This window comes from Alligator mississippiensis, chromosome 8 (genome assembly GCF_030867095.1).
Source record: "Alligator mississippiensis isolate rAllMis1 chromosome 8, rAllMis1, whole genome shotgun sequence".
NCBI classification, from domain to species: Eukaryota; Metazoa; Chordata; order Crocodylia; family Alligatoridae; genus Alligator; species Alligator mississippiensis.
Window position 1 is genome coordinate 5,898,711 of NC_081831.1, and position 27,268 is coordinate 5,925,978.

A 27,268-nucleotide genomic window follows, 5' to 3' on the forward strand; every position below is an offset into this window, starting at 1 on the left:
GACACATGAGACAAACACATGCCAGTGGGATCCAAACTTGAAGAAAAACCAGAATATACGAAGTCAGGGTGGTCAAGAGGTAAGTAAGCAGACAAAAAAAGCGTGATCAGCTGTGGCAAAAGACACCAGAGAGATTAAGAAATAGGAAGAAAAAAAATCCCTCTTCAACTCAGTAACAAAATTGTTAAGAGACTTTCATGAAAATGGTCTTGCTAGATGGGAATGGTGGAAGCCAAATGAGTGGTTATCAGAGAAACAGAGTTAGAGAAGACCTTAATAAGAACAGGACTAGATAATTTGCTTAGTGATTCTGAAGACAAAGGCAGGAAGAAGAAAGGATAATCAAAGAGCTTGGGAGGGTTGAAAGAAGAAAATTAAAAAGAAAATATATGCCTCTCCTCAAACACATGCCCATGAAAATAAAGAAACTGGAAGCTCCACAGTACAAGTCAACAGGCAGACACAAAATGGGCTTTGTGTTTGAACTTGCTTTCAAAAGCCCGTTTCTAAATCAGCTTTCAAGCTACATCCTCATGAACAAACACATATAAGCTAGGATCTGCTGGTTTACAGGTTACTTAACCATATCAGAACAAATTTTATATCAGAAATGAGTCTCATTAAAATATATTTTTACTCTGTAACAGTTCTAAATTATTAATTCTATTACATATAAAAATCAGATTTAAATATAAAAGTTTAATCTATCTGAAATTCTTCTTCTCACTAGGTTTTCTATGTATAATGAGGAATAAAAAATTCTAATCATATTTTTTCTAGTTCTATGGTATGTAATTACTTTAGGAAAAAATGTAGAGCAATCTCTTCTCACAGCAGGAAACTTCCATTCAAACGTACCTGCATTTCACAATCTGCCCGAAGATTAAGTTCTTCACAGCATTCCCTGGATACTCTCAAGAAGATATAATCCTTTGTTTTCTCTTCAATAGCTGCTTCATAAACCTTCTCTTTGGTTCCTTGGGTTTGTGCTGACTTCTCTTTAGTGACTGGCAATAAATAAACAGCATTGACTTTGGTCATCACCAGCCGTCCAGCCAAAGTGTCTTCAGAAAGAGTTTCAGTGAGCTTAAAGCGGCCAAAAAGTTGTCCATTTTGGGCATACTTTGCACCTCCGGAAACACCAGTAAGCATGAAGCTTGCTACAATCTGCAATTGCACTTTTATGTTGAACCTAAACAAGAAAGTACCGAGTTAGTGCAGAAAAGAAAGTTGATTTTAGAAACAAGGGGACAGAGACAATGGTAATAACCACCCCGCCCCTCGCAATTCCCACGTTCAAATATGCCATATTTGGATTCCAAGTATACATCTCTCACTTATGGTGAATAGTACCTTCCTGCCCAGGAAAGATCAAAGGTCTACCCAAGTCTAGTATTCCTATGGCCAGTTTCTGAAGCCAGGTACACATAAGAAAGCAATGTGGCAGCATCATATACAGATACTTTTGACTCTCAAACCTGAATGGCCCTGCACCAATTTATAGCTAAATCAATCAAGGACAGGCTTTGGCATGAGTCAAGGGGCAGTGCTTGGGATTGTGTAAATAGTTACTCAGTGGGCGCATCTACATGAAACGTTTACTGTGCAATAGCGTGCCAGGCAAAAACCGTCTAATACGGTACCGCGCACTAGTATTAGGCTACTGCACATCACTAAAACCCTGTGTGGTGGCACTACTGAACAGTAGCACGAGTTACTGCATGCTGATTTAGTACTTGATTAACCACGTACTAAACTTAATGAGCAGTAACTACAAAACATTAAAAGCGTGTAGATGCGCCCATTGTAAATGGGGACAGAATCTGGCCTTTGCAACAGAAATTAAAGGACAGGCAGGAATTGCAAAGCATTTACAAATTTTGCTTCCAAGCAGAACACAAAATACATCAAGAGGCAACGTCAACAAATAGTTACAAGTATTAATGTCTCAGAAGCTTTTAAAGTTACTCTCTCAATAGAGCCAAATCCTACATTTCTATTAATTCAATAGTTCTGCCTGAGTTAGATTTATGGGATTTGCCCTGCAGCAGGGAAAAAAAAGAGAGTTTAAACCTATGATATAGTAGGTGCAGCAACATCTTCAGGGACATGCATGCAGGTCCAGAACACCCTGAGATTTGTATTAATTCTACCGATTAGAAAATGAAGGCTACCATCCTGAGAGAAGCAAAGGGCTGTTGTTTCCACCATTTAGATTTTTTTTTAAATATTTTGTGAAAGGTCAGTAAGAATCAGAGTAGATCCATTTAAAATGAGGGATTGCTATCTAGCATATTAGATACCTTATCGCGTAATCTACCTGACCACAAACTCTCACTGATGGCGAGTGCTTTCTACATTCAGAGTAGCAGTAGTAAAGTCACTCCTCCTATTTTTACTTTTCTAAAAGTAACAGGCAATAAAGATTAAAATGACCAATTAGTCTGTCTTCTGGATCCTTTTTCAAATACACAGTGGGTGCCCACAGTACATCTTCTACTGTTTTCTTCATTCTGATTTTAAAATGTGCTAAACTATTAGAGTTGTAGTTACTTCCTTGTCAGACTACTCCATTCTCTTATATATCCCCACGGTAAACTAATTTCCCCTATTTCAATAAGTTAGAAAGGAACGCATCAAGGAAAATAAAAGGAATACAGAAAACACTTTTGACTAACGTGAAGAGGAATCCTCTCATCATGTGAAATGGCTAACTTTTTCTTCTTAAATGAAGTCTCTTAGGGAAAATATATCTTCAAAGGATGCTGTCTATTTATACTGTTACTTTTTAATCTGTTCAGCTTTCTTCCAACCAATCCTCATTAATTATTAAAAGTGCGCTTGTAATACTATTTCATCTACTATCAAAGAAACCTGTCCTGAAAAGTACCAGAATCTCAGATCAATACCAAAATCAAGCCAGTTTCAGTTCTCATCCCACAAATGCTAAATGCCTCCCATACTCGTGGAAGATTTTTTTGACAATTGATTAATCCTTTTTCTTACAAGAAAACTGTAATTGTGCCCCCCAGCGGTGACACTCTGGTCTCTGCACAATACATGCATCGAGTCAGAGACACGTTCCTGGCAATTAAGCAATGGAATGAAATGAGATAATTTTGTTATTGGACAACCACAATTATCTATTATCGTTATATTTTTTTAAAATGTAGTGGCTACCAGGGAACATGAAGGTAATCATTTACTGTACTTCAAAAAATGAATTTAGCAAATGATTAGGGATAAAAACTAATTATTTACGAATATGTTGAGAAAAAAGCATGCAAGATTCCTTGTTGACAATATCTTATTCTGAGTTCTCTGTGTCCGTTTCAAATTCTAAAATTGCTCCTATCCCCTTCATATAATGACTGTACTACTTTGTGAAATGCATACAACTTTACTAAGATTTAAAATCTGTTATTAATCAGATGCTTTGCAAAAGTCATTTCAAGCTGCCAAGGTTTTATTCTCCATATTATTACATTCTAATCATAAACATTTCCTGAACAACCATACTGCAGCTTTTCTGAGACATTCCAGTACATCATCTTGAGTTGCTTCTTGTTCTAACTTCCTGAGTAGCATCTACTTCTTCCAGATTAAATTTTTCCCAATGAGTAGGGTGACACCTTCTGGTGAGAAGTTCAACTACAGACTCCTCTAATGTTCACCCTGAAAAATTAAGCATTTCTTCCTAAACCAACTCCTCATCCTTCCTTTTCTTTCTTCAGCTGAGCAGAAGCACACACCATGCTCATGGCTTATAGCAGTATCTGGGTAATACATCATAACTACACATGCTTCACTTCCCAAACAAAGGGTATGAAACAAACCACTTAAGAATACTAATTTTGGACATTTGTTTCTACGAACATTAATGATTTCAGCCTCCCTATGAAGTAGAGGAGTGCTCTACAGATCAGGAAACTGAGGCAATAAAGAGACTAACTGATATATTTCAAAACCGGTCTCTAATTTTGATGTTCACCCATTTATTGGAAGTAATGATCACTTTGATCTCCTAAGAACTTCACTGATGTCCCCTCTAAAATCAGGTGACAGACATCAAAAGTGGAGGACAGAATGGAGCAAGCAAAATAGGTCACATTTGACATATGGTCCCATAGTGGCCTGCCCAAGGTAACATTGCAAAATCAGCAGAGATGCAGCAAAAGAATTCAGTTTTCCTATCTCCCAGTCCAAGATCTCCTCTTTCTGAGTAGCAATTACTAAGCCACTGTAATATGTGTAGCTACCACTCATCTTACGGGAGGTTTCTGACAGTTTCAACTTCCAAACAACTTGAAGTTAAACACAATTAAACTATTTTTTCAGATTGCCCATGTGTTTGACATCATTCTGCCAGTCTGAACAATGGATGTTTTTGTGCTAACACTTAAAGATCTGATATTCAACTAATCAGAAATGCAAGTCTAATTAACACTTTTTAGTATGCTCTTGAATAAACACTTTGCTACAAAAACCAGAATTAATTTTAGAGAGTCCTTGTACTGTAAATTCCAGCTTTGTGTAATTTTAGAAATATTTCTTCACTGAGATGATTGCTCAGATGGTGAGAAAAAAACACTAAATTCTGAGTTTCTTTTGAACCTACAGCTCTCTTAGTCATCATGCCACTCGGGATACCAGCTGGGAAACTTTTTGGTCTCTCGATTATTTCTTCCTGCTGGATTTTTTCTGGGCATAGCGCGGTGACCACAAGGCAGCATGAGCTAACCGGCACGTAGACCAAAATAAACAGGAAAAAATCTCCTAAACATCCAAAACCACGGAAAATTCTAACAGCAATCTGTCCTCTGTGCAACCTCATGAGAGAGTCTCTGCCAATCCTGTAAAATGCCAACATAATTACAGAATTCAATCTAACCACTGGGCAAAACCCTATCTATGTTTAAATTCCAGCAATTAAAAGAAAGACTTATTAGATCATCAGTCCATCCACCGCCAATGCAAACTAATTCACCAAAAGGCCAAGTATCACGTGCTGAATGTGGCTCTGTATGCCAGGTTTTTAAAAGAAAAATCAGCATGATTTTTTATATTCATACCTACAATTTCCACATAAGGGGTCACACATTTTACTCTGCAGCTACAGCACGTTTTACTAAACACTGGCACAGTATATGGCAATGGCAAAAATATGCTTATTTTCCATAATGGCTAATATTTTAGGATTGTACAACCTTTAGAAGGAATCTCGCCCACCATTCACGTAGGGAACAACGCACTATATGGCTGCGTCCCTATGAACAGGGGCATGCGGTTCCCGCGAGGAAAAAAAGCAGTGGCACAAATTTGTGCCGCTACTTTTTGCCCCAGCGCACACCCCTGCACGTGGGGTTAGTGTGGGGAAAAATGTTCCAGGTGCGGTAGGGGAGGCTGGGGTCAGCACCTGGGTTGGCACCAGCAGCCTTACCTGGGGTCCTGAGGTGCATCTGGGCGCATGGAGCCTGGCCAGACAGCTGGAGCATGGCTCTGGCCGGCCAGGCTCTAGTTCTGGGCAGCACATGCTGCCGCCACATGCACTGCCCTGCTTTTTCCTGGCATGAGTTTTTTTGACACCGAGATCTCCCAATGCCAACAAAAACCCACCATGCTGCAAATTGGCAGCGCAGCGAACACCCACACATGGTACGTGCAATTTACGGCACTGCAGACACGTCCGCAGAGCTGCAAACCACATGTGCGTGCTTGTCTGGATGCACCCTATGTGTACAAAATAGCAATATGTCGCCTCTTCAAGCCATTCAGGTTTGTACCAATTTCAGAATACAAAGTGTCATAAGAGTGTTAGGCATTTTAATTAAATGCTGTTTTCCTTTTTCAATATGCAAAGGAAAAAATGACAATGTTTTACAACTTAAACATTACACGAAGGGTCAGATTTTCCACTTTCTCCAAAGCAGTATGTAAATTTGCTCACTTAACTTGAGCTCAAGTTTCATCTGCACTCTGGCTTGTCAATTTGAAGCCTATATTTACAAATGGAAATTGGACTGTGGGTTGGTTTGTTTATTCAGTCCTTTATTGCCTCCATCTTGTGCTCTACTCATGCTAAGTACTTTTGACAAATAAAAAATTTACAAAATGTTAAAATAAACATGCCTTAAAGTACAGCACGCTCCCTTCCCTTGCTAAGAAGAGACTTGCTACTTCTTTCCCTTGACATAGTTCAGCATTTTGACTATTCCCCTCCCCCCTCACAAAGCCTGGGACAATCAGCACGTCATAAACATATAATACTTCCAGGTTCTCACAAATCAAGTTGCAGAACACATAATCCTTCACCAAGAAGGCTTTGCAACCAACACACCCCTGATCACAGTGGGAGCTTCTGGTTCAAGCAGGAGAGAGAGTAGCAGCACAGCAGGAGACAGTCTCGGTCTCAAAGGCAGACAGCAACAAACCATTTTGGCCTTCAGAGATAAAATTCAACATTGCAGTCGATTGGCAGTTAATGCAAATCACAGAATATGGATTGTGTACGCCCAGAGACAACTCTGCTTAATATGCAGGTGGCTCCATTCTAGGCTAGCTACGATTTCCAATGGCTCCATAGCTACATAGAAGGTCAATCCTTTAATATTAAACCTAAAAACAATATTTGATTTACAGCAAAGAAAATGAAAGTTTATGATTCTACCACTACATTGGTTCACCAAGTTATCTTACATGGGTCTCAATACACCACAAAGGGTATTTATACTACCTATGAAGCACACTGGCCTCCAGTTGCAAACTTTGCTTTGTGTGTTTTTGGGTGTGTTTGAAATTGAAATGCCATTTGCAATGCCTCTGTCTTATCAGGTTGTGAGTTGGATCAATTAATGGATCATGAAGTGAAGAGCCATCAGCATTAACAGAACCTAACGATGCAATACAGGACAGCAAGCAATGCACTGTGTGCATACCAACCGTCCAGTCCTGGACTTCTCCTACAAGACTGTCAACATTCACAATAGTTTTATGGCGTGTACAAATGTCCAGCAAAGGCTAGCCAGAGAACAGGCCAGTTAAGACCCATTATGCAGAAGTCTGAGCCCAGTGTACTAAAGGAGACCAGGTATAATAGGATTGAACAGGATTTCTGTCATCAGTATTACCAAAACAAAGACACATCAAAAATATTTGTTAAAATTACTTTTATTAATCCACTTAACAGAAAGACATAGAACATCAATAACTTATTTAATTGTGAAGCAACATGCACGGGAATGCACTCTATCATCTGTATGTGCAAGCTGCTCTTTTGTTATTTATAAGAAATTGTGTTGAGCTTTCTTCGAGCCTCACCTTGTTTTAAAAAAGCTTGTAAAAGGAACTTGGCTATAAAAGCAGAAGATGCAGAAAAAGAAAGACTCGGTTAAGTTGCTGGAAAACCTGCCTTCAAGTATGTCATACTGCATACCACCTCCACAGCACAGGAGAGATGTGATGAGAACAAGCAAAGATCTCATTCAAATTTGCTGCAGTTTATTCAAGATATGAAAAAGAACTGAATAGACACTGTTTTCCCATTTACCTCAAAGTAACAGTTTATATCAAGGATGCTCAACCCACAGCCCATGGGCAAAGCCATATGATCCAGCCTTCAGGGCTCCCCTAAGGTCTGGAAATTCAGTGACCAGGATCAGTGGCAATTAACGCTGCATCCTTCTTCTCCATCCCTGTGGGCCAGATGACATGGCCCTGCACCCGGGATCTCACCTGCAGCAATGGGGTGGGCAATGGGGTCCCACCAGGAACACACAGGGCTGAGGTGGCAGGACCCAATCCTGGGTGCATGGGGAAGAAGCAGGGTAGTGGAGCCTGATCCTGCACACACCGGGCTGGGAGCGGAGCAATGGGCCTGATCCCCCATGGGGCTGCGGCCACCATAAGGCATGGGGATCCGGGGCCTGATCCAGCAGATTCCCAATTGGGCCCCAGCCCTGTGCATACCAGACCAGGTCCACAGAGTAGATCTAGCCTATGCACCCACCCTACACCATACATCTGACCCACAGAGCAAAAAGGCTGGGTACCACTGGCTTGTAACAGTCTTAAATGATCAACATGCGATTAGACTAAACTTTTAATAATGTTCCCCAGGGATTGTGCTCCCTAGGAAAGACATTTCTGATATATTTCTAATTTGCTTCTACATCAAATTAAAGAGGAATGGAAGGGGGTCGGACCTGATGATCTGTTTAGGTCCCTTCCAACCCTAAGCACTATGATACTAGTGCTTTCATCAGTCCTATCTGGAGTGGTACGTTGCCTTAAAACATTTTCATTCCATACAAACGAAGGTGACACCATTAATCATAAATGTCGGAATACAGAAAAATAGTCTAGTGCAGTGAGACTGTGAACTTTGAAAGTCTACCTCTGTCTCCCAACCTGCATCCTATTCATATATTCAAAAATTCCCTTATCTTTGCAGCCATTTATTATTTACTGTTAAAGTTATATTCATTCTCTTCTACTAAAAGGTAAAATTTATGAATTCATGTGCATTCCTGGTGTATTTAAAAAATGTAACTTAGCAGCTAACCACCAATACTTTAAATCCAGTCAGGCATGCCTAACCCCTATGAAGTGCCATCCTAATCTTTTTTAATAGGACAGCAACAAACAATGAAGACATAATTTTCATAAGAAGTGTTACTTACTTGCTGACTTCCTTATACTGTGCTATTTCCTCAATATAAAGGAGGTCATGCAACCGTGATTGATAGTTGGTCTTGGTCAATGATTTGTCCAGGACAGACTGTGTAAAGAGTTGGTCAGCAGACAGAGGAATTTGGTATCTGGTAAGAAGGCTCTTCTCCAATTCAGTAGTTTCATTAGGCTCAAATTCTACAATAGTCTTAGAAGTAGAATCCCAACGCTTAGCTGTAGTTAGTAGCTGTTGTCGTGCATGCATCAGGTATTCAAGATCTGCATGTGGATATACAAACCAAGAAAGGAATTAAATGTGCGTTCTTGAAGATCATATACAACTGACAAGAATAAGTGGGAAATGCTTGATGACTTCACATGTTCTGCAACAGCTTCTGCATGTAAATCAGAGAATAAGAGAAAAATTTACAGGCTAAATTTAATTTTTAATTAACAGTACATGATTTGGTTTTTCAAGGAGTAGGCAGCAGTAGTAAAGTTACTCTGCTATCTTAAAAAAATAAAGCTGAAGGTAAGATGCTCCTTTGTCCTGAAGAGTTTTCATAATTCCATGGTTGAGGTGAAGCACTGCCCCTACTTCAGAGGACAGACACAGACACACATGCAAGAACATAATATTGTTCCTTAACAGAGAGCAGCTAGAAAAACAAGTAAAGGAAAGCACCTTTATTATAATACCTACAAGCCATTATGCAATACCCTAGCAAATCGCCATAAACTTTATAACTATTCCTTATGTAATGTAAGTGGTAAACCCCGCTTAGTAGCTTCTAGCACAGTGGAGGCCAACCTTTTGACACATGTACCACAAATTAGCTCCGCAACCTACAAGTACCACACTGATTCTCTTTCCCTGCCCAATGTGCTGCTCTGCCATCTGCTCCCTGCCAGGTGCTGTTGTGATGCTTGTCCCCTTCCTGATCTCCTGTGTGGCACATGTGCAGCACGTCCTCTTGTGTGTTACAAAAAAAGTCCTGTGCTACGATAACACTGTTATTCTGAAAACAGTTTGCATCACACAAACACATCTTTTTATCTTTTTCTAGCTGTTATCGTTATACTATGGCCACAGAAAAACAAAAACGAAACAAAAAAATAAAGAATTTTTCAACCCCTGCAATTTTCATTAACGCTGTGAAATTCAATGGAAGGCAAATGCTATCTTGAGAGCTAGTTACAGATTTCATATAATAGTACTTCAGTTGGCATTAGAAATAGCATTTTAACTTTGCCTGAGGCTTAAACCCCAGATAGCAGAGGAGCGCTTGTAAAAGACCTAAGTCCAGCACTATACCCTCAAATAAAATTCCTCATTATCTTTGGTCAGTCTTTAACCTAATGAGATGAAATAAGTGAAGTCTGAGTGACATTTAGTCTGTTTAACAACAGAAATCTATAGTATTCTCTAGCCAAAAGAAACAAGGCTGTCTTACCTTTCAAACTGTTCTAACATTTTCTGAAAAAATTATTTGAAGGGAGGCTATCAAGAGGGTATAAATAAACATCTTCCTCCACACTGAACCACATTAACTACCAACACTGGGCAAGGAGAGAAACGGGCCCACACCGGGGTGGTTTCAGGGATTTCAGAGAGATCGTCATTTGATAGTGAATGGTAGAGAAGTTTTCCATCACTGGAAGTCTCACATAACTGTTTTCTGACTGTTATGACAAAATACACACAGTGTACCTTTCTTAAGGCATATCCTGTGCATTTTCAGTACATGGAAAAGTAATCATTTACCCATTACTTGTAACTTTTCTACAAAAAGTTGACCTTCCTGAGCCACCGTATAGATGTATAAGAGAAGACACTCCATTACTATTTAAGCTACTATGCATTAGGGGCTGAAGTCTTTTTCAATATTTTGTGGCTGATGTTTGAAAAGCATTTTTCCATAAGAACTCTACATACTATTTCACCACCTATTCACTTCTCAAAGGGACACTGTAGATACAAATTAATTTTAAAAAAGCAATAAGGTGCACTTCTTATCTCTTCGCTGGTCTATATGCTGTCTACACAGATTGTAAACCTTTCAAAGCAATGACTGTACTTGTATGTACTTGTACAACACCGAATGCATTTTTGGTGGTAGATTAACATAAACAGTGATCTGACGGGTGAATGTTTTGATCTCCTCTCTCTGCACAGAGAGGGAACATCTCACAAAGAGGGACCAATAGTTGCCTTTGGAAGTAATATTCCTCTTAGCCATCCATGCTTGCATCTACTGTTTCACTGTGGGTTTCCCTGCCCTGCTCCATTATTAGCAATCAGCCCTGTGCAATCCTGGTAGTTTAAAGTGACAAGGGCATAGACTTCTCCAAAGATTAATAGTTCTAACTTCACAAATAAATTATTGCTCTCTTAGTCTTAAACAGCTCTACGACACAAGGATGCCAGCTCTCTGCAAGTTTACTGACTTCAGAAATTTGTCAGCTGTGATTAGCCACCCTCTTACAGAGAGATAATATAATAGTTCCTGAAAAGACCACAGCCTTGCTTGCAAGCAGTTTCTCATTCTTAGTGCAACACTCTGCTCGTGGAGACGTTGCGACTTGTGTAGTTTCCAACTATAAATATTTGGGGTTGTCTCGAAGACCAGTTCATCAACTATGGCATTTGCTATTTACATTTTCTCTCTGCTGATGCCATAAATGTAAATCTGTTCTATGTACATAAGGTACAGGAATAGCAAAAAGCAACACCTGTATCTGTAGCCAAGCCCAATACTGGATGTGTTATAGTGTGTGCCGTAACATACAATTATCACTGCTAATAGCCAGGTTTTGAAAGTTTGTGTCACTAAAGACCAAGGAAATATCCGTTTTCTAGATCACGTAAGCATATCAGAACAGGTCTGTAGAAGTTGGCAAAAGGAGTCTGTGCAACAAACATATCTGAAAGGTAGCTGGAAATAACAAAAATAGTTGTGGAACCATGAGCTCTGTCCAAAACTGATGCTCCTTCAGCTGTTTGAGAGATGAACTCTTCTTGGGACTCCCTCCTGGTGACTGACAGAAATGCCAGAGAATCAGTCTTCTTGAAGAGATAAAGTGCTCTACATCAACGAGGATCCTCTGGCTATCTCCCAGTCATAATCCATGTTGGTTTCTCCTCGTTGGTAGCAGCTTTGAGAATTCTGGTCTGGATTTAACCAGTTTCATAAGATTTACTATTAACAGGGGTAACACCAAGCTACATTTTTCTACTACCTTCAAGAGAATATTTTGATAAATGGTTCTGTACTCTGACTTACAGTTCTGGGAAATGGATTTAAATGGATATCCAGAACAAAAATCAATGCTCCGCTCTTGGTTCTGCAATACAGCAAGTCTTTTTGACAATGCAAGTCCTCTTATATTGCAAAGAAAAACATTTCCATTAATTTGCAGTTAAAGCTGTCTCTGAGCAGGGTAAAAACAACTAAAAATAGTGTTGATTACCCTTTGCCTAAAAGGACAATTCTTTGTCTCATGAAAAAATAATTCTTCCTGGAGTGTTTTGTTGAAGCTGAACCAAATCAGCATGTGGAGAGCACTCTGTGCAAAACAGCAGCCACAGGACCACCAGCATTTCTGAGCAACTCTAGGAAAACTAACAGTGACAAATGACTCAAAACTGTGAAGGAAGAAAGACTTTAGAGATCTTATTTGGGAATTTTTGCAGAAGAACAAGTTAGCCAAGGAAGAATTAGCAACGCATCATTTTTATTCGTTCAAAAACAAGTGGAAATGATACTACTGAAGTGGAACTGAATACTAAACATTACTGTCTGACTCCAGTATTCAGCTGCTTTAAAGTCTCAAGCAAAGGAGCTGAAACCACTTCCCTTGGGAAACTCTGACAAAAGCTATTAAATCTTACTTTCTGAAAATTCAGCCTCGATTTTCTCTCTCAGATTCACCACATCATTCCTGGTTGCATCTTCATCATACTACTAAAAATATGTATTTCTCTCTCCTTTTGGTGTTTGTAGCTTTCAAATCTTCATAAAGGATTATTGTGGCCCATCCCAGCTCCTTTCTTGTTGCCAACTGACACATATTTAGCTCTTTTAATATTTCCTCACAAATCAATCCCTCCTGAGCTCTGATACTTTGCCCTTTTTCTTTGAACGTCTTCCAATTTGTTGACATCTCCCTAATAATGAGGGGCCCAGAATTGAAAGTCCTGGTTTCCTGTTTGTAAATGACAGGCATAGACTAATGATGTAAACAGCACACAATGGCCATGGCAACACACAATTCCATTTTTAAACTAAACACATTAAAAACATTATTAATTATTTCTTCATGTTCACATACTTCATAACACCATTCATTAATGACTGGCTGGGTTACAAGCCTTCTGGCTTGGTCTCTGGCTCTCAACTCCTTTAACTAATCATTACCTGACAGCAAATGCTCTTCTCAGAGGTCTGCCATTATTAACGATGAGATAGCAGACTATTTCCACTATTTCATTTTTAGATCTAACACATTGTTCAAGGCTGCCCTGAAGTCAACCGGAGTTTTTCGACTATGAACCAGATCCCATGTGGACAAACTCTCAGATACATGATACCAATGACATTTTAATTTACATGAGGATCACAGACCTTACCTACTTGTAATCTTCACTTTGTTGCTGAAGGACTTTCTGTTATTTGGCACTGTATCTGCAAAATGGTATTTAAAATGCATACACCTCAGATGGTCAAGCTGCATGATGCAAGGATAGACAATGTTGCCCTCCAATAACTTCTAGCACCTCACCACAAAGACTCCAGGGTAAGATCTCAAGGCCATGTAAATTGGCATAGTACCATCCACTCCAACGGTGCCGTGCCAATTTAAACCTACTGACAATCCTGCTCATGAGTTATGTTGATCTAGGTGAAGGATTTTATTATATGATGATAAGCATTATCTGTTAATACAGAAGTTCTCCACAAAAATATAAAAAGGAAAAAAAAGTATGGCGTATTATATTTTCCCAGGATTTTAAGAGTCCTTATGTTAAAATGATAATGCAAAAAAACCATAAATCACAGAAAACTTGTATACTGACTAATGAGCAGTACAGAAAACATTTCTGAGTTTCAAAATAATCACTGAAAAACCCATGCTTTAAGACATTTCTATGTAGTTTGCTTGGTAAAAAAGAAAAATCTCTCTGAATTACCTTCTGTTGAAGCAGCATCAATCATTACTCGTTGCATGAGAACTGGTTCCAACCCAAAATCAAACACTACAGTTTGGCGAAAAGTTCCAAAGATTTCGGTGTTAAAGGCTATCGTGACTTTGTATACATAATGATCTATTCCATTTTGGGCCATCTTTCCTCCTATCCATTCCTGACAGTTTTCTGGGACTTCTTGTGACACCTGGGTAGTGCTGTCTCCAGCAGATATTGCAACGATACTGAAATGAGGACGATGGGCATCATAAAGCAGTGCCACTCGATACAGCATTCTTGCAGGCTACAGAGAAATGCAAATATTGAAGTAACTGTACAATGAAAAAATGAAGTTAGTTAATGAAGTTCTTCATACATCTTCAGATTACAAGAGCCTGCAAGAGGTCTCAACTTTATCAAGGAGACACAATCGAGCTCCTACACTTTTCAGAGCACAGCTCTTACTATCCCATAACTCCTAGCAACCTACATGCAATCATCACCCCAACAGGAGTAAGAAGAAATAGACCAAAGGGGGGGGGGGGGAGGGGGCCTCTCCAATCAGAACCATTTTAAAAGAAACATTATGGATTGAAATGCTAATAGCAAAAAAGCAAAGGAAGATGGTCTATATGCCAGAGCAAGCTTGTTTTTAATGTTTCATTTCTTCCCAAAAGGAATCCTACCTTACAAGTGAGAGCAAACATCCATGTCTGATGAGACTTTTTGGTGGTGACAGTAACCGATAGTTCAGGATTATGCTCTACTCTCACTCCTTCTACATTTTCACTCAGCTAAATGCAAAGAGAAAAAGATAGCATTAAAGTCTACAGAGAATGACAGTCTAGATGACGTTCATGCTAAGTTAAGGTCTTAGAACAGAAAACCTAAAAGAACTGTTTTCTAAATTGGTGATTAGCTTCAGTAAAAGCCTGTGCAGGATCCTAATATCAGTAGTGACGCCAAGTGAATAAAAGAAAAGTTAAATCAGAGATGCAAACAAAAAGTTACAATTTTAACTTAATCTTAACTGACTGTGTATACACAAAATAGAACCATCTTGAGAGAACAAACATAGGACCAGATTTTAAAAGGCAGTTAGCCCCATAATCAACTTGGTCATGTTAGTCATGTGTAAGAAGCAGAATGTGATTTTAGTTGGAAAAAAGGATCTGAAATAATAATGCCACAGACTGTATTACCAGAAGACCCAGTAGTCTCACTGACTTCAATGAGAGCACTACAGATGCAAGGAAAGTGAACCCAGATTTACTATTTGTTAATAAGGTTAGGTATTTGACCAGCCAAATAAAGTTAGGTCAATTGACTGGTCAAATATCAGTCAAAAATTGCCAATGATACACAGAAAAAACACAAATTTTCCATTAAATGTGTCAAAAAAACCAATAAAAATAATATTTCTGTCAAGAAAACGCCAAACATTTAATTTTTTTGTAAACTTGCTATAATCTTTGACCAGTCCAAAAATACGCAGTCAATTGACACTATTTGACCATTCAGCTGATCAGCTTGCTAACCCTATTTGTTAATCCTTTTGGTAGCATGTTCACAAACTTCCCAGATTTTAAGCAACAATAGATGGACCGAAAACTCCTTAGTATCAGTGGTAAGTAGAGCTGGTTGAATGCTGGAAAAAATGTTCCTTGAAATTCCAAACTGCTGCTGGGTTTGATCACCTGTGTGCCCCTTACTTCTCAGTATTCACAAATATTACATAAACCAGTGAGTATGAAGACTGGCTGTTCTTCACCCAAACCCCTGCAGTTGCAAGCAAAGGAGGAGTGTCCTGCAAAAACAAGAGCATTTCCATTAAGCCCTGAAAGCTTCACCACTTATTGTTCTCCAGTTTAAAAAGCTCCACCATCCGGTCAGGAAACAGGAACAATGCTATGAGACTTGGCTTACCCATCCTGTACTGGGAACAGTAAATATGCAGAGCGAACAATCTGTGATCAACCCACAAACTGCAATTCACAACCTCTTTACTGAATTCCTGGAGAAAAGGACTGCATTTGAAGAAACGAACCTGTGTCTGAAAGTTTGCCAAGCAGGCTGCAGGGCAGGGAGGAGAAGGAGGTAAAAATGGCAGGACAATTTCTCAGTAATGAATCATTCAACCAGCTCTCAGGGTAAGGCCCAAAAACAGGCTCATCTGTTAGTTTTAAATATGAGCATGCAGAGCAACAGTATATTTTCCTTACCACTTTCTCAGGAGATAACGAATTCATCCATTTCTCAATCAAAGTTTCCATATAACTGCCCGAACATTGTTTGTTTTCCTTCTGCTGTTTTAATCTGATCAACCGGGAAGCATATCGTTTTTGCCATTCTGTTAGCTCTTCCTGGGAATGTGCTGAAGTACACTGTGCACCGTACCTGCAGATCCCTTGCTCTAAAAATCTACACGAAAAATAGATAAGACAATTAGGCCTCAAACTTTTCAGGCTCAATTTAAAAAAAAATAAGATTTTACATCCTGTATTTCAAAGAGTTTCCTTCTAGCCTTTCAGTCTCTCCCACAAAACACAAATTACAGAATCAGATTCAAGGAATCGGTTTAGCCATATGTCTATATACAACAAGGAGTGTTCACTGCGAGAGGATGCTGCTGATGTCCATAAAGGTACATCCAGAATTTTTCCAGTTTAAATGTTAAGGGCCATAAAAGTTTTCACTCAAATAAACAGGCTCTGAACATCTAAAAATATCTCTGTACTGCACCAAGCGCCAAAGGATCCTAGTGTTTAAGTGGGACTCCTCAGAGTTATGGTGAAAAAAATTAACACCACTAAAAACAACAACATTTTTTACAAACTTTTCACTATAGGCCATGTGCTAGCCTGATAAATGCCCACTCAACAGAATTTTTCTGAAGCAACACTGACATCATGTGGTTCTTTCAATTAGTTACAGGTACGTCCTTGTGTCCATACTGAAACAACCACCTAGAAATAAGTGCGGCAGACAGTATGCATCTATTTCATGGTGTTTACGGACTTTTTACATGTAAGACGCTGTTCCTAACATCATCATTCTGCTGATGCTTTAAAATTAAGGATGCTTTTAAATATTGCCTAATGCCCAGCTATAATCCAAAAACTCCAGTTCTCTCAGACCCTGTTAATCTATACTTTGCATCCAAACAGCTATATCATTTGGAAAACATTTCTGTAGTCACAACATTAACTTTGTACTCAGTTAGGTTAAACTTGAGACAAGGGATATGGACGTATTATCCAGAGCTGGAAGAAGCACTTAAGAAGAGATTTTTTTTTTTTGATTTTTTTTTTGAGATTTGACTGCATTAAGTATGGTTCATGGCATAACCAGCGGTGCAGACAATCCTCGTATCTGCATGAGGAATCCAACACTGATCAACTAACACACCACGTTATCAAACAACTGAAGGTAAACAGGGTAATCCATGCCATAGTCTGGAAAACGAAGAACCTGTGTAACTCTAACTTTACGGTGAATTTCATCTCCAAGCTTGCACAACAGGACAAATTTAGAATTCACCTTACAGTAATATATTACTGAAAAAGGAGGATGGATCAATCAGCACTAAAAGGAAATGGCAAGTCAGCTACCCACATCATTGGCAGATAGAGCAGAAGGGGATTAATGATGGAATGACCTTTCCATAGTAAACGTGTTATGTAATCATGCAAATTAGACAGTAAGTCTTGAGCTATGTGACAAAAACAGATGTTACTTGACAAATGACAGAAAAACCCTAAAGCAAATGTATCTGATATCCAAGCTGCATTTGGGTCACTAGTTATAATGCGCATTAACATACTCCTTTCCTCTAAGAAAAGTTTGAGAAATTTAAGAGACACCATCAGATTGTGAAGGCCCAAAGTATAAATTCTTTATAAAAAAGTAAAAGTTGTATGGTCCAGAATGTTAACAGAAGTGTTCTTGTGATATATTTCATATAATAGTTTCAATTTAAACAGTTCTTTTTTGGGATTTACGTATTCCCCTGCAATAAATTTTAATCCCAGAGAATGCTATACAGAAATTGGAGCATTTATTTTCACAGCCAAAATTAAATTAAATACACCAACAAAACAAACAAGGTGAGGAAAACATCTAATTTTAATAATACAATGAACCACTGACAAGATGTGTAAGAGGTTATATTTAAGATGCAATTTTAATAGCATCCATTTAAGAAGAAATTTCAAATTAATTCTGACTTAAAAGAAACAATAAATCACTTACTATTGAATATTCATTAATTATTACTATCACTTAAAAATGGTGACTCTTTGAATCAGCACTTCTCCTTATTTAGAGATATATTAAGAAATATTTACTTGCGTTCTCCTTGACTGGCACTTAATAGGAAAATGCCATATTAAAATCTTCCATCTGTAACCATTTTTGCATATTTTCATTTCCCAGTACTTTCAGCAATAATTACTTTTATTTTTATGTTGGGTTCCTTAATGAGTATTTTTTGCAATTCCTTAATTTCATTATATGTAATACCTGCTACTTCTCTACTGCCTGTGGTTTTGAAAATTAATATGTATTACCTGCAACCACAGCTACATAAGGAATTAAAATCTTAAATCCACAATTATAATTATAATGGATTGATTAATTAATAAAGACCTCTTTCAAATCCCAAAGTGAATTGCACCTGTAATACAGAAGTCTCCAGTAACCTTACACCATAACTTTAATAGAATGAAATTCAGAACTACAGTTTAAAAACTGGGTAAATGTGCCACTTGTTATAAACACGTAATACAGGGCATTAAAAACAAGGAGTCTGATTTGCTGAAATATTAAGCCTCCACAACATTTGCTGAAGTCAATGGGAGCTGCAAGCACTTAGTCCAGGTAACCTAGCTTTTCACTTGAAAAGTAAGTTATATTACTACACATCTTAGAAAATTAATTTCTGTATGTGCATCGTGTGAAGCAGAATCAAATGTATGGTACAGGATTTTCCTGGTTAATATACCCTTTGCTATTAAATGAAGTATTGTACTCTATTTATACATGCTACATACTCTGTAGACAGGCATTATGGTCCAGTGAACTTAAGGAGAAAAGAGGGTAAGAACTCTAAATTGAGCTCAGGTTGTGTGATTTTTGAGCAGGGAACTTTACCTGTATGCCTCAGCGTCTGCAAAATGGGAACCATGATACTTTAGAGCTGGAATTATTAATGTCATTTTAGAGACAGAGAAATAGGTGCTGAGAGATGACACGGTGCATCCATGCCTTGCTCTAACAAGCAGGTAACATTCCTTGACCTTATAGTTGACCTAGTCATGAATAAGAGTATTATCTGCTAAGCACAAGAGGAAATTATATTACCCCTTAAACACCAATCTCATCACCAATAAAACTATATCACTTTACCTTTTACACAATGTGTACTCTTCACTGCTTGTGACTCCCCTGGGTGGGGGGCGGAATTGCCAACCATCCTGAGATCCTGCAGAGTAATCCAGGGACTCAGGTTATTTTTCTGATTGCCAGTATTTTAGAATCATTGGTAGTAACTGCACAGGGCTACATGTCTCTGAACACCAACCCATAGGGTACGGACACACAAGCAGGTTTCCTATTTCCCCACAGCTACTTATTTTCAATCCCTGAGGATCTGATGTGGGGCAAGAGTTGGAAGCAACTAACACAAGTTAGATAAAGTGATTTGTTGGAATGGAACTGGGTTCTGCCACACCAAACTGAGCAACAAGTGTGATCTGCTGTCTCCAAAAACAACAGGAGATGGAACCTTCCTGTCTCATTTCACTGTGAGTCTTCTTGTTACTAACCATGCCGCTTTTCCCCTTTACTCCTGTTACCCCTGCAGAACACATTCCCTCCAACTAGACATCAGGGACAAGTGAACTGGTCATGCTTATTCAAACAATAATGTTCCCACATATAGCAACCAGTTCTATCTTCAGTTCTTCTCCATGCAACACAATGCATCTTTAAAATATGTTTTACTTACCTTCCTCTAAATCCTCCCCATGGTATCCTGAGGGTACTTTACTAGCTGCTGCCTGGATAATTACAAAAAAAAAAAAAGAGTTGGTCAGTTCATCAACTAGTTTTTACCAAACTCTCAATTTTGCAGCTCTCATTCATAAAATACTGTATTCTAAAACAATCCATACAAAAAGTCTTAACCAGAAGTTCAATCCACATTCTGGTCTCAAAACTGTCATATTTACATGACAAAAATTACAGCGATTGAATAGAGGGGATCTAATGAATAGGCTGAGTCTACTGTACTGTAGCATCACAATTAGAGAGGAAAAAAACAAATCCAGCTGTAACTTTCACCCCTATCCTCTGAGCTGTGCCTAATGGGACCTAGATGAGGCTCTCTGATCCAGAGCCACCGAATGAAAACAGAGAACCAGGGGGCTTTTCTAACTTCTGACATTGCTCTAAAGTCCATAATGAACCTTAAGTCAATGAATTGATCAGAGCTGGCAGAGCTTTACAACATCATATCCTAACCTGCCCACACCCTGCTTGAAACACCTGATGGCCCTCTCTCCTCTTATACTGGGATGGCTCTCCCAGCTATGCCAACAATTAGTGCAGACCTATCTCCATAAACAGTAAGGCCAATTTGTCCATTAGCTGGCACGAAGTGGTCCTAGCAATATAAAGAATGTGACTATCTGTCCTTTTAAAAATTTCTCTTATTTAAACAAGATTTTTTATTCTGTGAATGCACAACACTCCCAGCACAGATAAAAATATGTCACTGACAAACAAAATAGTGGGCTGACCCTTGAGCAGCTTGTTCCAAAGCTGGAGGCAGCAGTGGACAGAGTTGCAACCATGGAATTTGGTTCTAGAAAAAAGCTGTAAGACCAACACAGCCTTAAACTGTAGTAAGAGAGCTATAAACTTGAAATGCTCTATCAAAAGAAAAGAAAATTAATAACTTAAAGGATAAGGACAAAGGCCAAATATGAAAACAGTAATTAGGAAAAAATAATTTAGACCAGTGTTTCTCAACCAGTGGGTTGCAAGAATGTTTGAAAGGGTCACGAGCATGTCCCCAGAACAACCGATGAAACCACGGGTTTCCCTTTGCAGGCTGGCAGTGTTCCAGCCTGCAACCAGCTGCTTGGGATGATTGGAGGCAACGGATGCACGTGAGTCTGCACGCACTGATGTACATGGTCAGCATAGAGCACGGCCAGGTCGAGTGAGCAGCCCCAGGCACTAGATGCAAGTAAGTATGGGGAACAGGGGATGGAGATCCAGGGGATTGTCCAGAGAGCTGGCAGGGGGAGGGGGCTGCCGGCACTGGGGCAGCAAAGGACAGCCCCTGCTGGCACGGGGGACTGTGGCTGGGCACAGGGCTGTGGCTGTGCAGGGTGAGCTGGGCAGACTCAGCAGGGGAGGGAGCGGGGAGCTGCGTGCCTGGCCCGTCGGCACAGGACAGTGCCAATACATGCAAGGGCCCGCACTCGCTGCTCACACTCTGGGAGCTGTGGGCCCCTTTCAGCAGGGCTGTGGGGGAAGAGGGGAGCAGGGGATTGAGGATCAGGAGTGAGGGGGACTGGAATGGCCCAGGGGCCAGGGGGCTGTGACTTGGGGTGAGGGGCACCAGCAGATCCAGGGGGGTGCAGGTCGGGACAAGCCATGGACCTCAGCAAATGAGTCCCAGTACAAAAAAGATTGAGAACCGCTGATTTAAACTAGTCCTTCACTACTATAGCACAGGAAGCAATGGGACTTCTAGAATTTGTGGGACAATGATTTCTGTTTAGGAGTTTAGAATTGCTTCCATTAGAGAGAGGAACCAATTGCTGAGACCTAAGTTCCAAATGGATATTCTAACTCTTCCCTGCTCACTATAGCAAGCCACAGTCAGGTAGTTGTCAGTAACTTTCCTTTTAGTCTTTCATCAAAGTAAGTGATCCAAGATCATGATGGATGACTGCTTTAAAGATGGTAGCCATGATGCCTGACAACCTGCCTTGACAGAATGCAGTGTTTCTCCAGCACAGGACCAAATGCCCTCCAGATCATTAATTTTACTTTTCTCCTCATAATATGGTCATTCTTACCTCTGTTTCAGCAAGAAGTGTTTTTAGTCTTGTCAAATCTTTAGTTACCATGCCGTTCTGGGGAAAAGGAAAAAAAATAGTGTATTCAGTACATAAATGCTCTGCTATAGTAAATACAGGGAGTGAATTACTTTTTTCCCACATGGTATTTGGGAAACAGGAAGGGCAAGAAGGCAAGGCAAATGGATTATTGCATGCTATTACACAATTTGCAATGACGCCCTTTGTAACACTGAGCAAGCATCATTATGCAACAGAGAAACTTGCACCTGGCCAGATGCTAATCTCGCACAACAGGTGTCAATAAAGGGCAAGGCAAAAGAGGGTGCAAGCATAGGACAGCTTAGCAAATAAACCTTATGTAGCCTGGCTGTCACCCAAGGTAAACAGTAACAGGTTCAACATTTACAGGATGGGATTCTTCACAACAAGTACCCCAAAAGACTGTAGGCCTAGTACCCACTGGATGCGGATTCAGAAGACCTGGGTTCCACTCCCACCTTGGTTACTAGCCCGTTGGGTCATTTTGGGAAAGTTACTTCACCCCTCTGCAACTCAGTTTCCCCATCTGTAAAGTGGGGACAATGATACTAACCACATTTATAAGACATTTTGAAATCTAATGATGAAAAGCCCCATAGGACAGTTACAATGTATTATTATTACTGTTATTAGAACACTTATACCTGCTCCAACAGAAGCAATATCAAAAATTCACACTGCTGTATCATGTCACTTCTTCCCAAGAGACTTTTGTACAAATTACTTCACAGTTTTACAACTCTTCCTATTCTGGAGTCTGTTTCTTTTCCCTCTGTTATAACAGCTTTCATTACAAGTAATAGCTGTGCTCAACAGAAACCCAGGTAAAATCTTTTGAAGTCAATTTATCTCAAATAATACAGCAATCTCATACTCTTGAGAGCCACAATCCTGAACACCGGAGTTCAGACCTGTGGTTTTATTTAAACGAATATTTGCATCATTTTTTAATGAAATGCCACTGAGTTTGTCAGACAGCATGCTGTTATACTTCTCCTTCACAGCCTGGCTATACTACAGAGCAGCAGAAACTCAAATATCTTCACTGCCAATCTACCCACTTGACAATCCATGCGCAGAGGTATTATTTCAAATGCTTTTTCATTTCTTTCAATAAGCAAAGGTCACAAACTTAATTTGTAGAGCTCATGTATCTACAGCATAAAGAATATAAGCTACTGAGAACTGCTCCCTTATAACTGGAGGGAAATGGATGGATTCCAGTTTTTCAAATGAAGACAGTCCAAACTTATTTCATTGCTCCACTCAGACATTAAAAGTTAGCAAATCATTTGTTGGCTTTAACAGTCTCATGGAAAACAACTGGGTCTGATGATCTACAATCCATCACAAGATCACAAGTTTCATTTGAAATGCTGAGATTTCATCTGGAAAGATTAAATTACATAAGAGAAAACCATCTTAACAACATAATAGCAGCCCAAAATGAGTGCTTCGCATTTCCCCAAGTAAGAGACTCCTTGGCTATACCAATTTTTATGAAACTAACTACTACTACAGATAGTCAGGAACGTTTCAACAGAAGAGAAAATGCTGACCAGTAAAACCAAAATTTTTGCAAAAACTTTTAAATGGTGACAAAATTGCTTAAATCCAGGATGTCTGAGAGACAGAAACAGACAAGGCAACCCCTGACCCAAGAACCTCTGGTGAAAGTATTCACCAAGACAGGGGGGACACAGGCTCAAGTCCCTAGTCAACCTGGTTCAAAGATGGTTCCCTACAATAATGCTCTAGCCACCAGGCTAGAATCAGTCTCTCTCTCTGGCTCAACGAATATTAGTATTTATTTAGTATACAAAGTAAAGCTGAGCTCTATCGAGAGAGTGACCTGCCCCCCAAACTACTCAAGCAATTAGGGATTTAGGAAACCAAAGTTCAAGTTCCTGCTCTGAGTTGGGCACAAGCTTAGAGGAAAGCCCCTAAATAGCTGTTGGGAATAACACATAGGTAGGGCATGAATATTCATATTTAAGCTCTTAGTTCATTTCTTATTGCCAGAACTGCCTTAACATTTTAATCAGTATACTCTAAAAGTAAGCAAACCTTCTTTCCTCCACATACTTGCAAAGCCCTAAATGCAGGGCTCTGGATTTTCCTGCAGGAGCCTCTCTACTACCAACGGCATTAGAGAGGGAGTTGCTTTCCTCACACTACTTCAGCAGTTTTTGCTACCATCCACTTATGCAAATGAAACTTAGAATACAGAATCCAGACCCCAGAAAATAAAGGCACAATCCTTCAAAAGACACATACCTCCTTAACTTTATGGATATTAGTAATTCCACAGGAATCAGAGACATTATTGAAGTAATGTAGGTACTACATGCTTTGGATCAGGGATAAAAAAAAAAGATGAAGCTTACACCCAAGTCCCAGCAGGTAAGTTTAGGGTACAATACTTGGATCATTTTCCTTCTTGAACAATCCTGCTGTTTACGTAAAACACGTTCAAAGTCACCTTAAAACAAATGTATCGATGTCCTTTATGCTTCAAAAGCTGAACTTTGTCAACTGAAGCACACACAAAATGGTCTCAGGTGCACAGTTAAAATACAGGCGAAGGGATGGAAATTTACATTTCTCTGCTCTGTTAAACTGCACATGGGAAAGATTACTTTGCAGTCCTCAGGGATTACATGCAGGCAACTAATCTGAACATTCTCGTTCTATGCACTCGAAACAAAAAAGACAATCTGAAAACACAATTGTTAAAGCTTCAAGCTGGGCTCTTGCTTACATATTAGCACCTGAATGTTTCAATACATTAATATTTTCCATACAAATTATTTTACTATTTTAATGTGCTGGTCCGACATGTTCAGAAGTTTGCTACTAAATGCATAAAAAAGACAAACGTCAAATGGCTTTCAAGTTATGTAAATTAAACCCGCTTACCAATGATTCGCCCATCAGTGATTTGGAAAGGACATTAGATACAATTTGCAGCTTCCCTTTAAGATGCATGCAGCAAAGCACTGCACGGAAAGAGCCATCTCCCTTGGCCAGTCCCTCTCCCAGCACTGCAACACAAATCACCAAAATTAGCTTAATCATTGGACAGTACTCAACTAAACCCACCTCAGTTTTCTTTGACCTTTAAAAACAATATGTCCAAGACCAACATTTAATCCTTTGCTTCCTGAACATACATGGAATGGATGGGCTGAGTAGAAAGCATTTTTTGGTCCCATACCTCACACATTACTTAATTATGGCCACCACCAATTAAGACATGTTGTGAACAGGTTCTTCATGCAGTAGCCACAAGGGTGGTAGCTCACTGCCTGGAGACGTGAGGCAAGGGTAACTCCAGGTCCTTGGTGTGGACACAAATGATCTCCTTCCTTTGTCTCCACAAACCACTTCTGCTGGTGAAAACATGTTCAGGGGGATCCATTTATGCTTGCAGAAGACCACCTCATAGTTTGCAAAAGTCTCAAACCTCCTTGTTGGTCATTTGCTCAAAAGAAATTAATACTCCTGCTGCTTTAAAACAGCCCCTATTCACTTGTGTTATAAAAAGCAGGATATAGGAATGACTGTTTTAATTCGGAAATCTACAGGCTTTATGTAACAGAAAACTTTCCTAATGTTTGCTGGCACCTGATCAGATAGCTAGCCAAACAGGTACTTCCCTTGACACCTGCAATAGTGAAAGGATTTATTTCACTATGTAGAACTGTTCCAGCTAAGTAGAAGTAACAATTTTGTACATACAAATATATATTACATGGCAAGAAAAGAAAAAACTTTTTAAGTATCTGAAAGGCTAGTAAAGCCAAGCATGCCACTTTTAATAACAGTCAATTTAAAATAGACATGATTATTATTACAGGCAATGTCAACATCTGTGTTTCTACTGCCACTCACTAAATGAGCAGATCCTGGATGCACATAGCTCCCATTACTGCTAACAGGAAGTTTATACACACCAGGACTGCAGGATTAGGCTCTGCAAGAGTAAATCAATCTCCTAACTAAAAAGGTGTACGTGTCTTAACAGGAGTTACACAAACAAATCAAGGGAAGAATAGTCCAATAAATACATCTATATTAAAAATGGCAGGTCTACTCTCAAAATCCATAATGCTAACCAAAGTCTGATTATAAAATGCCTAAAAGATGACTCTGAATTCAACCACACTGACGCTGCTGACAGCACTTCCAAAAACAGGAGCTTACTTCTCATTTTATATTTCTGACAGTTTGAGATTAGGATACGCCTCAAACTCTAAACACTCAATTAAAGTTATGTCATGTGTTTAATTGGATGGCATTATTTATCTAAAACACTGTTGCAACAGGCAAATAGACCGTAACTTTTCATTCTTAACAAAATTCTTTGCACATTTATAAGACAATGTAATAGGTTCACGATTACTGTAAGTCTTTGTACTTAAATACTAGTAAATACAACATTTTACAGCAAGCACATACATCTAATGTGTGCCCCAGACTGTGTGTTTCACTCCTTCTAAATCAAAACACAGCCACAGGTGCGTATAACATGTCAAAACTTGTAAAATGTTGCAATGACAGCATGAATAAAGCTTTTTCTGTCAAAATGTTTGTTTCAAAGGATACCAGTAGTGTAAATAGGCCTAAAATCTGATGTGCACATGATATTTTTATTTAAAATGTCCTTCTGACTAACAAAAACAGACCTGCCAAGACACCCACTGCAGCTGTTCTGAAATACAAGCTGCTGCGGGAAGATGAACTAAGAGCACAGTGACATGTCCGACAATCGTGTGTGTATGTGTATCTATATCTATGTATCAGAAAACCATTTGCAGTATAAAAAATGTTCCAAGTTAAATATTTGCTTGCAGAACGTGATTATGAAGCCGTCCTTCCAGATGCCTTTTTCATAGATCTAATTTTCAAAGGTTGTCAGAACTTTTTGTTCTTAACATGCATTTCAAAATGGATTTCTTCTGTTTATTAAATTATTATTTGCGACTCTTCTCTCTAGGTGCCTAATGAGCGCAGAAAAAATGTTAACTGTACTGCTAGCTCTCTTTTGGGATATGGAGATTTCTGACACACATGTTGAGGGAAGAAAGAAAAATAGTCTCCCTGTGCGAATGCCACAAAACTGTCTCAAAGGAAAAATCCCACTGAAATGAATGACAAACTTCTGTTTGATTTCAGTCAGACCAGGGTTCAGTCCTCAGAATATCAACCAATGAAACAACTGATTGACCCATGCTTCCTCTCCTCTAACCATTACCTTTATGTCTCTTCCCTCCTCTTT

At 39.2% G+C, this 27,268-nt stretch overlaps 1 protein-coding gene across 2 annotated transcripts in view; it reads right to left on the minus strand.

Annotated features, from left to right (window-relative positions):
• Nucleotides 1-27,268, minus strand: part of HELZ (helicase with zinc finger) — a 166,017-nt gene that overhangs the window by 114,932 nt on the left and 23,817 nt on the right. For both annotated transcript variants that reach the window (XM_019494326.2, XM_019494325.2), the window contains exons 4-12: nucleotides 24,907-25,031; nucleotides 21,946-22,002; nucleotides 19,860-19,911; nucleotides 19,259-19,334; nucleotides 16,075-16,273; nucleotides 14,539-14,646; nucleotides 13,859-14,156; nucleotides 8,679-8,946; nucleotides 859-1,192 (exon numbers count right to left, since the gene is read on the minus strand). In XM_019494326.2, the coding sequence (XP_019349871.1) occupies nucleotides 859-1,192; nucleotides 8,679-8,946; nucleotides 13,859-14,156; nucleotides 14,539-14,646; nucleotides 16,075-16,273; nucleotides 19,259-19,334; nucleotides 19,860-19,911; nucleotides 21,946-22,002; nucleotides 24,907-25,031 (1,517 nt within the window). The remainder of the gene's footprint in view (nucleotides 1-858; nucleotides 1,193-8,678; nucleotides 8,947-13,858; nucleotides 14,157-14,538; nucleotides 14,647-16,074; nucleotides 16,274-19,258; nucleotides 19,335-19,859; nucleotides 19,912-21,945; nucleotides 22,003-24,906; nucleotides 25,032-27,268) is intronic.